Raw genomic sequence first — 12,768 nt, 5'->3', positions numbered from 1 at the left:
CTGAGCTGATCTGTAGACATTATTCCAAAATAGCCTCTATGTAAAGAGAAATGTATGCGTTTTATATTACAAATTGTAAAAGGTGATGAAAATGGAACATTTTGTGAAGTGCAAAGGTTGTGTTGTATTTCATCTGCCCTCACATTTAAACTTTAAAACAACTCAAATGACACATACTTAAGATATATTCTGTAGTATTGAAATATTTCATAGTATTGAAATCAATCCAAGGCAGGCAGAGCACTAAAAACACCTTGTTCATCGCAGCCTTTCAGGTGCACCATCATTATTTTTAGTATTTTATCTCAACCTTGTTGCTTTAACAACACCGAGACATTTAGTTTTAAACTTTAAAGTCGATCCTTGACCTTGAGCAGCGCTTGTTCCTTGGAGTGTAAGCCTCCAAACTGTTGACAGGGTCTCCCACTTTGTTCACATCTTCTTATTATATCTTTTTGAGCAATATTTCCCTTTTCATCCATCAAATGTATCCCCTGAGTAACCTTCTTCTCTCTGTCTCATCTCTTTTCTGTCTTTCTCTACTTCTGATTAAAAATGGTTAGGCACTGACAGAAAGGTCGCAGTTGTTATGGAAACGAGGCTGGTAACAAAAGCTGGACACACGGGTACGGAGAGAGAGAGGTGGGGGAGAGACGGAGAGAAAAAGAGGGATATGTGTCTGAATAAACATAAACATGCAGAGAAGAGAGGATAGGAAAGAGAGAAAGGTCTGAATAAATAAAAACATATGCAGAGGGAGGAGGGCGAGAGACGGCGAGGTCATGAAACCATCGCTCCATCTGCAATAATAAATAACAAAAGATAATACCACGTTTTTCTAGGGAGGCGGTCGAGCCACAAAAGTGTGTGTTCACGAGTGTGTATTGGACAGAGTGGCAGAGTGGGAGAATGCAATTGATGGATAATACATGGATCTGCTGCACAAGCTAGAGAATACTAAAAAGCACAAATTGTTCACAGAAAAAGCCTACCCAAAAAGCCTAAAATTGTGTGCGAGTGTGTGTGTGTGCGTGAGTTCGGGAACGCCATCTCTCCGAGGGCTCATATTATGTTAACCACTTAGACCAACATCAAACACTCTCTCTCTCTCGCTCACACACTCTTCAGTACAAGCATGAAGGTGCCAGCCATATAAATAGGACGTCCCAGAGCGAGAGATATAAAGAGAAAGGGACTGACAGAGAGAGAGAGGGAGGTAAAAAAAATAATAATTCAAAGGAGACAGAGGGGTGAGAAAAAGGATGGGGGAAGAGTAGAGTGAAAAACTGAGAGGGCAAGAGCAGGAGGGGGTGAGGACAGATAGATATGAAAGGATCAATAGATGGCATAAAGTGTATGTTCATTGATTTACTTACAGGGAGAGAGGGATGGGGAGAGAAAGAGGGGAAGAGAGGGAGGGGCAGGAAAGAAAAAGCAGAGAGAAGCAGAAAGAGGGAGAGAGCGGGGGAGAGTTAGCCATAATAAAGAGGAACAAACAAGTCAGAGCAATAGCATAAAGCGAAGGACTGTGAGGTATGGAGACCTAATTACAGCTGCATGAATCAATATGCATTTTAACAACGTGTCAAAGGACGATGTGTAATGTGAAAGAGGTCATATTGACGATAGCGCCAAATCTGTAGCTCACATCCACGGAGCGTTTTAGCCTCTTTGAGCTTATTGTTTTACGCAAACCAAACGGAGAATCAAAATAATAATAATAACAATAACTGTATTTGTACAGCACTCTTCTCAACAAGGTTACAACATGCTTAACAAAATACACGAGACAAAAAAGATAAGTAAGCATTTAAAATATACAAATGATAAGAACTAAATAAATATCAGCGACAAATAGTAAACGTAATATGAAACTTGCACATGCGCACATATGAAACTCTGCGATGTTTCTCTACCTAACTATCAGGCCCTGAGTTAAAGTGAACCAGACACCGAGAGACAGACAACATATGTCAAGACTGACAGTAACAGAAAGAGAGAGACAGGTTGAAACAGAGCATGGGGGTGAGACAGACAGACAGACAGGCAGACAGAGAATGAGTGTGTTTATGTGGGAGAGATGGGAGTGCGAGAGAGAGACAGAAGTGTACTCAAATAGCTCAGGGCAAGGTGACAGAGAAACCAACGGACAGATAGGAATAACAAGCTCATAGAGGGGGGATTGTGTGTGTGTGTTAGAGAATGAGAGAAAAGGGAAGAGACAGAGGGCGGAAGGGGAGAGGGATAGAGGAAGTTGAGGGAACAAAAACAAAAACAGGGAGTGTGTGTGTGTGTGTGTGTGGACAGCCAAAGGTGTCAGAGTGAGCTATTTGGCTTAATGATGACCCACTGGGCATGTAGGTCATAACGGTTTGTGTCTCAAAGCCATGACTGTATGCCTGTGTGCATCCATTAGTGTGTGTGTGTGTGTGTGTGTGTGTGTGTGTGTGTGTGTGTGTGTGTGTGTGTGTGTGTGTGTGTAAATAGACACACGCATGTAAAGTGGGTCTCTTAGCTTGCGTTTAAGAGTGTGTTTGGTCAGAGGTTGGAGAAGCAGTTTTTCTAGCCGGTAGGACTCAATAGATACTTACACACACACACACACACACACACACTCACTCATGCACCCATGCACCCACACATACTGCAAATCCAGGTTTTGGCATACACACTCACACACCAACAGCTGCCCTTTATGTCATACATGCACATGTAATGCACCATGCATGGCACTAAATTATGCACACACACACACAAACACACACACACCTCTTTCTTTTGATCTCTCATGACAACACACACATTCACTCACACACACACACACACACACACACACACACACACACACACTCACACACACACACACACACACACACACACACACACACACACACACACACACACACACACAGGGGGAAGCTATTATGCTCTCAGGCTGGAGTGTTTTGATGGTATAATTGCAGTGACCAGTGAGGAGAAAGAGACAGGGGGAGGGATGGAAAGAGGGATGGGGATGGAGGGAGAGAAAAAGAGGAGAGTGCTGACACTCTCAGCATGCTAATGTTGCGAGGCTCGACTCCCCCCCCCCCCTGATTTCATCCCTCCCTCCATCCATCTCTTTGTCTCTCCATCTTCCTCTCTATCTCACATCCTCTGCATTACACAGGTGCAGCACTAGAAAGAGGGAGAGAAAGGTAGAGAGGTGGAGAGATGAGAGAAGAGGGATATATAACAGGATGGAGCAATGTTATCTCTTGCTTTCTCTGCCATCCCTCCATCCTCTTCAAGCTCACCACAATGCTCAAAAACAAAGCAAAAAAAAAAACCCGTACGGGAGGATGAAAATAGAGGAAGAGGGAGGGTCAGTATTTCCATCCCTTTAACAATGGAGGGATGATCTCTGCTTATCCTCTAATCATGTCCCTCCTTTTTTCCTCTCCTCCATCCTCTCCGTTATCTCTCGCTCCCCGCAACCCCTCTTTTTCTCATCTGGTGAGAGAAAGGGTAGCCTTTTCCTCACACGGCCTCCCTTTTTTGCCGCCTCTCCATCTGTTTGTCCTTCCATCCCTCTCTCCTCTCCAGAGAAGGGATTCTGCTGTTTGGCACTGATCTCTTTCGCCTCTCTTTTGCATCCCACTTCGTCTCTTCTCTCCATCAATCCCTCTCCTGTTTAGTTTAGATAGTCGCAAAAACTCAATTTTAACCTTTTAAAGGAGGTCTGATTCTTTAATGTGAATATTGAAACTCCTGCAGGAACAATAAACAATATTATCGGGAATAATGTATTAACGTACACCTATTAGATATGTTATCAATCAAAAAATACATCCATATCCACTCTAATGCATCTTGTAACTATTGTTTAACCCATTCCAGCACTGGGGATTGAAAGAGGAAACACACCTAGTGACGGGAAATGGAGGAAGTAAAGCACACGCGTAGATTAGCATACAAACAGACTGGTGAACATACACCACTAACATCAGTAATGACAAGATAGCATGAGGGATGTTAGAGTTACTTTGAGTTATATGTACATCTCCTCTTAAACTGTCCACTTTACAGCACTTGAAGGCTTTCATTCAGTGCGATACAGTACGAACAGTTTATGTCACATAAGAAAAAACAGAATTAGCTGTTTATGTGATCTTTATATCTGAAGACAGAGTTCATCCGCAGTATAAGTCCAAGTGTGCTCAGCAGTTCAACAGCGTACTTTAGGAAGTGCTAAGCTAAACTGCTGCTTTACTGCTCAGCTGAGAAAAATAAATGTGCGATTTAGCTGATTTATAGGTGAGAACACAGGAAATGAGTTTCATCGCTGGGGTGTAATTGATATGATCTAATGTGCAGCAGCGCCTCTCAGAGGATCTGCGATGATACTGCAAACCTTCAAACAGACAAAGTCTACAAGAAGTAATGGATTCTGTTGAGCAGTCACTGTGTACTTAACCACAGTAAGTTTATTGGACTCTGAAATTATGAAACGATTAAAATACCACTGACTACATAAGTACGCAGAATAGGTAGTTTCAAATGACTTGTTTTTACCGCTGAGTCATTAAAACAAATCACGTGCTGATGTTGAGTAAGTGTTCCTGACTTTGATTAATAAGACATATTAAAACATTCTGGCCTTGTGACACATAGTTTGACCTGTGGTGGAAAAGGATCTTTAGTAAAAGTAAAAGTCCTACATTCAAAATCTTACTCAAGTAAAAGTATGTAAGTATAATCAAAGAAATGTACTTTAAAAAGTAAAAGTACTCACGTCTTTGGTTGTTACATTATTATATATTATAATATTAGATTATTATAATTGATGCTGTAACGTGTAAGATGCATTTAATGTTGCAGCTGGCTGCAATAGAGCTAATTAATGTATTATTTTATACTGTTGGTGGTTTAATTTACTGTATAATGAGATGCATTGTATTTCATACACGTATGAAATACAATGCATCTCATTAAAGGTGTTTTAAATCCTATAACTAAAGTTATCAAATTCATGTAGTGAAGTAAAAATGTACCTCTGAAATGTAGTTGAGTAGATGTATAAAATGGCATAAAATTAAGTAGCCCAAAATTGTACTTAAATACAGTATTTGAGTAAATGTACTTCCGTCTGATTATGTAATCCAAGAGTCTTTACCAAACTCTCTTATCTGCAGCAAACGACCCGAGACCAAGAAAACAGATCTAATTGACTTAAATTAAGATCATATTTATTAACAAAAACATTGTTTGTGCAAAATGCAAATTTCTGATAGACATACACATTGCTGTATTTAACAAGAAAGCATTGTGAAAGTAAGAATCAAACAAGAGAGACAGAGAGAGACAGAGAGAGACAGAGATGAAGGATTATGTATCTATTAATATTACTTTAGATTTAGTAAATCACAGATTGTTAACTACACAAAGGCAGGTAAAGTAGCAGTTGTGTGTACCTCAGGAGTGTGTGTGTGTGTGTGTGTGACATGTTTGTGTGCGTATGTATGTCACAACCCTGAGCTTCTTGTCTTTGATCTGTCTTCATGTGTGGAGGACGAGAGCCGTCGTTATAATAAATCAATTACAAAATGAATGCCTTAATAAATAAAATAATAAGAAAGAAATGTAGAAATAAAAGCTTCAGTTATCAAATGCATTAGCAGGTAATTTAAGAATATATAAATATGAACAGAAATAGAAAATAAATACAAACTTATTCATTTATTTGACAAATTACTTTGTTTTAATTTTTTTCATATTTAAATATTTCCCAATGTGTTCTAGACATTTTGTCCTTATTAATTTATTTCCTTATGTCGACAAATACATACATATATTTAATTTTTGTATTTCTGTGAAGTTATTCATTTTTTATTTAACCTTAAATATTTGATAAATTAGGTTTTTTTTCTACATCGCTTTTGTCATCATTTTATTTATTAATAGTCTTTTATTTATTCATGTATTTATTATAATGGCAGCTTTAGTCCTTTAGTATTTCCATACGTGTATATACAAATGTGTGTGTGTGCATCTAAGAGTCCTGTGTGTGTGTGTGAGTGTGTGTGGGCGAGGAGTGCCTGTCAACCAACATCTCCGTGTGCTTCAGATACTGTGCTGTCCTTCTCATCACAGACTCCCTGCGTATCAGATCTGGGTCTCCTGGACGGACGGACACAAAGACAGGAAGACAAAATATTATTTGCATTATTATTGTCCGGTAATGGCGTTAGTGTCATAGAGAAAGAAGGGACAAAAAGCACAGAGTTTGTCAAAAGCTTCCCTAAATGCTAAAGAGAGCTTTTTATATTGAACTATTTAAACATACATAAAACCAGTTTGACAGCGGTGGGATTTGAACCCACGCCTCCGAAGAGACTGGAGCCTTAATCCAGCGCCTTAGACCGCTCGGCCACGCTATCACATATCAGCTCACATATCACTGTAAGAGTAGATGAGGGGGAGGCGGGTCAGGTCACCAGAGACAACCTTTTAGAGTTGTCACATGTTTGCACACACACACACCTTGTTGGAGACAGCACTCCAGAAGGGTTTTATATTTTTATTAATGCATCAAATGCCTCTTTTTCTAACAAACTGAGAAATCCACATGAGCTGGTTCAGCATGTATAATACAATATAGTGAATGTCGTGCATATTTCTCAAGGTCATTTGTGACTGTGTCCCTCCCAAACTCTAACCTCTCACTGTGTATAATAAAGGTATTTAATTAGCGCTGAGGTTGCGTGTTCTCATCGGTTTTCTTGATAGGAAATAACCCCCAAAACATTTCTAAATGAAAACATCAAATGTATCTTCCACTTGCTATCTAATCTATTATACCATGAAAGTAAATAGTCATATAACCTGGGGCTGGAGATACAGTGTTTTTTTATGTCCCTATAGTTTTCTTGATTTGAGCCCAATACCACATTATCATATTAATCCATTAACTATAGCTTAATGTCCTGCTCCTCTGAAAACTGAAAAGTTACTTGGCAGCGGTGGGATTTGAACCCACGCCTCCGAAGAGACTGGAGCCTTAATCCAGCGCCTTAGACCGCTCGGCCACGCTACCCACACGAGCTCAGACGATTTACGGATGACTCAGACTTTACTTTTACTAAAGGAGGACAATAAATAGCAGCGTTGATGGGGTCAAACGCTAACATGCAGCACCTGCTCTGCTGTGTGTGTCCTTGTGTGTGTGTCCTTGTGTGTGTGTGTGTGTGTGTGTGTGTGTGTGTGAGAGCTGTGCACAATGCATTTGTCAGCTTGGTAGCGTGTGAGCAGCACATCAGAATTAGTAGTGCAGAGTAAATATGCTAAACAAGATATCATAGTTAAATGCACAATCTAATTTGTGCTGATGCACAAGTTTATTTACACACAGAGTATGGTCACGCAATTTGACCTTTTTTTGCAAATGAGTCCATGGTCTGTTACTATAGCAACAAAGCTGGCTCATGCTTCATGCAGGAATGGGCACGAAGCATTCAGGTACAATGACATATTGAAAAGGACTCACATGCCAGAATGAGAATAACACAAAACGTCAACACAGAAAGAGCTACTAGGGGTGTAAATAACAAGTTTCATCATGATACCATATGATATGGATTATTTGTACAATGATATATTTGCTGATATCACAAAGTCTGCCAAGATGCAATTGTAATTTGCCTTCGATGAGACGATATCATATGCCCATTTAACACATTCAGTTACATTTATACTTGCAAAAAAGCAACTAAAATATGATTTGACTTTGTTTTTACTCCATTTAAATTTAAATTAAAAACATAGAAACTCCTGTTGTTGAATGTTTAGGAAGGAGGTGCACTTAAGATGGAAATGGTGAATTGAGAGTTTCAAAATAAAAGCGTATCTTAAAGATGATCATATGGAAGATGTTTTCACTTTGCATCATGCTATTAGATCATTGAATCGATATGGGAAGTGCTACAGAGTTGTCACAAAATAAAAAAATAAAAAGTATTTATCACTCAATTTCCCTTTTCCCTCTTCGTTAGCATGTGTGTCTTTGATTAATATGTTTTAAACATTACTGGCCCAAAGTTTCCCCTAACATTGTCTTGGAGGGGCGCTGCACCCCGCCTGAAATTCAAGGTGTTTTTTTTTTTTCTCAAAATATTGACATTGACAGGTGCTCTTTTATTAAATAAACTAAACACTTATGCTATTGATCTAATGTATTTGCACGTTTCAGTTTGTACTGTCTACTTTGCACATTCACATGCTCTGCTTCGCTTCGTTTTGCGAAGGGCGGGGCTTCGCATCTGACGCACACACACGTGCGCACACACCTACAGAGCGGAAGAAAGGAGAGGGGAGAGCTAAAGAGAAACCGAGCGGAGAGAACTAAAGAGAAACCGCGCCACGCACGCACTTCCTCAATCCCTTCACACGTCTCCTCACCCTGTACTCCAGTGATGAGGATATCCACTGCCGTCCTGTATCCACGAATGGCAGAACTAAATTCTCCCTCCTTCTCCCGCTCCATTGCAGCTGTTAGCTCAGTGGCAGCTTGGTTTAAGTAACCCACATCCCCTCCATTCAGACTGGTTGGCGGCAGTGAGAATAATTCTGAGTAGTCAGTGCAGGAATTAGATTTATCTGGAAAAGAGAGGGAAAGAAAAATTATTAACTAGTAGATTAATTGCTAATGACCCTACTTAGACAATACTGTAAACCAAAAAGCATGGCTTCCGAAGTCAACCGATCTACAACCAACTGCTCTCTCTACTGTTTTATGTGCAGCTCTTCCGCCAGCAAGAAGAATGTGTGCAACATGTGCATGATCTTCTAAACGCCTGTGTTCTTCAAATTAAGCTTTGCGTGTCATCTATCAGATCAACATCCTGTTTTTCAGTCGTAATCATTCCAGTTGTGGCAAAAAAAAAGGTTTGGCAGCGGCGGGATTTGAACCCGCGCCTCCAGAGAGACTGGAGCCTTAATCCAGCGCCTTAGACCGCTCGGCCACGCTACCTCATGACTCTAACCGTTTATTGTCACACCATGTAAAACACTAATAGATTACACAGCAGTAAGCTTTCAGGCTTGTAATAATAATAATATTTATACCACAGAGCTGTTTTATTCATTTGTTATGTACTTTCCTTACTACTTTAAACGCTTGTTATTTACCACATAAATCAATCATTAACCATCTTTAGGACAGAGCAGCAGCATTGTTCACTTTTATTTTCACCTTGTTTGTAGCAGGGATCAAAGACAGCCAAGTCATAATCAGTCAGAGGAGGTGGACCTTCCTCTTTTGGGGATGGGAGCTGATCTTCTATCACAGAATCAAACAGGGAATCAAATTCTTCCTGGGATTCCTGTGATTGGTGGTTTTCAGCTGGACATGGATCTGGAGACGGTACTGGAGGTGGAAACATGGAGCAAAAGGTGAAAACTAATTATGCCTAAAGACATTATCACTACATTTTAATGTAATAATAATCAATAAGCCTTTGAGTTACATGACAAACATACATTACAAACATTGAATTCAATTGAACGTAAAATCTTGATTGTTATTGTCATTTATTATGTTTAGATACTTTATTTGAATATCTAATTAAATGCATTTACTTTTCATATGTTATAGTATATCTCTCCAAAACACAAACAATAATGTGCAGTGACGAAACCAAAGCAGATTTGTTTTTGTTCCCGCCGTACCTCTGTCATCCAGCTCTGTATCGCTCTGCTCCTCTTGTTCTTCTCTCGGAGAGCCTCCCATCTCGCTGTAAGCCTCAGCCGCCACCTCTGGTTCCCCCACTTCTAAGCTCAGGTTGGTGCCCAGGTCTTGGGGTAAGGTGGGAGCCTCCCTGCCCTCCTCCTCCTCTGCAGGTTCACAGTCTGAGGCCCTCCGCTTGGGGAGGGGGATGAGAGGGGGAGGCAGAGGCCCCGCAGAGGACAGAGGGGCGGCATCCAGAGGCCTTGTGACCTCACCACCCTGAGAAAGGGGAGGGGAGGGGAGGGGAGGGTAGAGAGAGAGAGAGAGAGAGAGAGAGAGAGAGAGAGAGAGAGGAGGGAGAGAGAGAGAGAGAGAGAGAGAGAGAGAGAGAGAGAGAGAGAGAGAGAGAGAGAGAGAGAGAGAGAGAGAGATGGGTGGAAGTGACTGATAAATAGATCAACAGATAAGTAATCACCAACTATTTTGATAATCGATTAATCGTTAAAGTCATTTTTCAAGCAAAAATAGCAGCCCTGTGACTCTTGGTCTGGCAGGTGCTTTCCTTTGTGCAGATATGCGTGGCTTCTTTATATCTCTTTCCCTTTCTGTATGTGTGTCTTACTCTGAAGAAGTCCTTGAGCTGTGGACTATTGTAGAGTGCAGGTATGCTGGTAGTAAATAGAAGCATGACCTCTGTAGCCGTTCTCCTCTCTTCAATCACAGCCTCATCAAACCGTCCTGAAACAGAGACAAACAATATAATAATGACGCCACAGTGACATGTGAGGTGAGGATAAAACAGAAACAAACAGCAGCAATAGAAGCCAGACCGACCAACCTTACAGTGTTTGTTTGTGGGGAGACTTAGATGCGTTTATTCAAATCAATTCTCATTTTTCTGCCAAAGCATTCATCCAATGCAGCATGGCAGCCTTACAGGAATACTTCATCCACAAAATTACAATTTGTATATGAATTACTCACCCTGTGTAACCTTTAATTTTTTTTTAACTTTTCTCACAACACAAAACTATGGAAACATGTGAGAATTTTAAATAATTAATTGATATACAAATAATCCTTTTGTGGGTGAAATATTCCTTTAAATTCACATAAACCTTTCAATTTAACTGTGTTACTGGCTGCTGTTGTGAATCACTAACTAAATAATGCAACAGGTCGAAGGGAAATGTCACAAGAGTCATGACAAAATACTAAAAACAGGCAAAGTGGAACAAGCTTAAAAAAAGCTTTAAGAAATGACAGTTGAGTAGAGTGATCATCTCAGAAAGAAACTTCTGTAGTGGAGAGTTATTTCTGTTCTTTATCTCGCCCCCTGCAGTTTACACCAAACAACTCCGTTAGTCAGGGATTTGATCACAATCTTTGCCATATACCAAAGACTTGTGCGCGTGGAAACGATGGAAACTCCTCCTGTTTTCTGAACAGGTTCCTGTGAGTGTAGGCCAACTCCCCGTGGAGCTTCTTCAGCTCGGAGAACCTCCTCCACACGACCACCTCCTTCACATCTTCTGGATGACGCTTGGAAACAAACTACAAACCAGAGGAGAGAATAGAGAGGACAGAGGAGAGAGGAGAGAGGAGAGAGGAGAGAGGACAGAGGAGAGAGGACAGAGGACAGAGGAGAGAGGACAGAGGAAGAGAGGACAGAGTGCTACATTAACTACATGCTTGACATTAATTGGCAAACCCGCTTCTGGGTCTGTCACACGGCTTCACTACACCCTGATGCACTCGGTGTGGTTTTGGTCTGTTTTCTTAATATACATATCAAACCTTGTCTGGTAACTTCAATACTAAGTGTGAATAAAATACTTTTAAAAAGCTTGTATTGCTGATGCGATTGTTCTTCTTCTTCTTCTTCTTCAGTGTTATCGGCCAATCATTTATCATTATTGAAATAACACATAACATAATTTATCGGCCCAATATATATCGTACTTTTGTTTTTAATATTTAATATTTAATATTAATATGATTCTGTATGCATGCCTGTGTAGACCACGGGGTCGTGTGGTCAGGGAGGGGGGGCTGAGGAAACTCATGGACTGAATCACAAGTTCACTTGTGCACCACTGGCTCAGATAAAAGGTCCATTGTGTATCGGCCTGACTGCTTTGTTTTTATGACTAGTAACGCTACTGATGTGACTTCATTGTGTTATAAACGAACAGCAGTACAAAGTCACTTCTGGTTGATGTGACTCACCAAAGAGTACAATGGCACAACAAACAATATGTGTTACGTACGAAACAAAACATGCAGGCAAACCTCAAGTAAATTAGCTTAACAGAGAGGTATTAAGAATAGTAACTATGTTACTGTGGCTAAAGAGAGATCAAAACCAACCCTTGCTGTCACTTTGTACTCGGTGTGTCCCTTCTCGTGTGTGCGTGGGTCGGTAACGGTGAAAAAACGGTAGTATTCATCTTTGGGTTTTCGTGACATGTCCGTTCCCGGTAACAACAGATAAACAGCGTGTTTCAGCGGGAATACAAGCAAAGCTGTCAACGCTGTAGAAGCTGTTGTGATTGTTTTTCTGTCCCTCCTCTCCGCGCACTTCCGGGTTGGTGACGTATGTGAATACGTGATTAGGCGTCAAATTGACGTCAAATTATTTCGTTTTTCTTGAAACAATATTTTCGCTATTTATTCTTAATCTCATTCTTATTAGTAGCAGCAGTAACTATTTGACATATATATACATATATATATTTTATATTATATTTCCTATTCGGTCACGTTACATATTACATTACATATATACTCTGTATACTTAGCTTAATGTTTTACTACACCTCTGTGTATATCACTTCTTATTATGCAAATTAATTTACTACATTCCTGTTTACGCTCAGTTTATCCATTTCAAATACTATTTACCACACATTTCTATTCATTTATTATATATTTATATTTTAGCCTTATTTCTTAGCATGCACTATTTTATGTCTTGCATTCTCATTTTGCTTTTACTTGCATGATTGTCTTCCTTTTTTTAAATACATATTTAATGAGAATTGTTGGAAGGAGCCTGAGATCTGAAA

The 12,768-nt window shown here is 40.1% G+C and overlaps 1 protein-coding gene and 3 non-coding genes across 4 annotated transcripts; all 4 read right to left on the bottom strand.

Annotated features, from left to right (window-relative positions):
- Nucleotides 1–5,340: 5,340 nt before the first annotated feature.
- snx15 (sorting nexin 15) lies at nt 5,341–12,279 on the bottom strand. The gene is made up of 7 exons (XM_029455466.1): nt 12,071–12,279; nt 11,098–11,254; nt 10,323–10,438; nt 9,703–9,979; nt 9,227–9,400; nt 8,434–8,631; nt 5,341–6,156 (listed from the first exon to the last, which is right to left on the bottom strand). Exons 1-7 carry the CDS (start codon nt 12,167–12,169, stop codon nt 6,029–6,031), a joined length of 1,149 nt encoding a protein of 382 aa, XP_029311326.1. The 5' UTR covers nt 12,170–12,279; the 3' UTR covers nt 5,341–6,028.
- trnal-aag (transfer RNA leucine (anticodon AAG)) lies at nt 6,335–6,416 on the bottom strand. The gene has a single exon. It is a non-coding gene; the product is annotated as a tRNA-Leu (tRNA).
- On the bottom strand, nt 6,991–7,072 carry trnal-aag (transfer RNA leucine (anticodon AAG)). The gene has a single exon. It is a non-coding gene; the product is annotated as a tRNA-Leu (tRNA).
- On the bottom strand, nt 8,923–9,004 carry trnal-aag (transfer RNA leucine (anticodon AAG)). Its single transcript has one exon. It is a non-coding gene; the product is annotated as a tRNA-Leu (tRNA).
- Nucleotides 12,280–12,768: the final 489 nt, after the last annotated feature.

This window comes from Cottoperca gobio, chromosome 18 (assembly GCF_900634415.1).
Source record: "Cottoperca gobio chromosome 18, fCotGob3.1, whole genome shotgun sequence".
NCBI classification, from domain to species: Eukaryota; Metazoa; Chordata; class Actinopteri; order Perciformes; family Bovichtidae; genus Cottoperca; species Cottoperca gobio.
This window is presented reverse-complemented; position numbering and strand designations above follow the sequence as displayed.

Bases quoted from the DNA above. Each gene is read 5' to 3' on its own strand.
- snx15 (XM_029455466.1), bottom strand. From the start codon at position 12,169: ATGTCACGAAAACCCAAAGATGAATACTACCGTTTTTTCACCGTTACC. The intron at 10,439-11,097 runs GTATATGGCAAA...TCTCTGTTTCAG, and splicing joins TCCACGCGCACAAGTCTTTG to GACGGTTTGATGAGGCTGTG. The intron at 8,632-9,226 runs GTGAAAATAAAA...TCTCTTTTCCAG, and splicing joins TGATCCCTGCTACAAACAAG to ATAAATCTAATTCCTGCACT.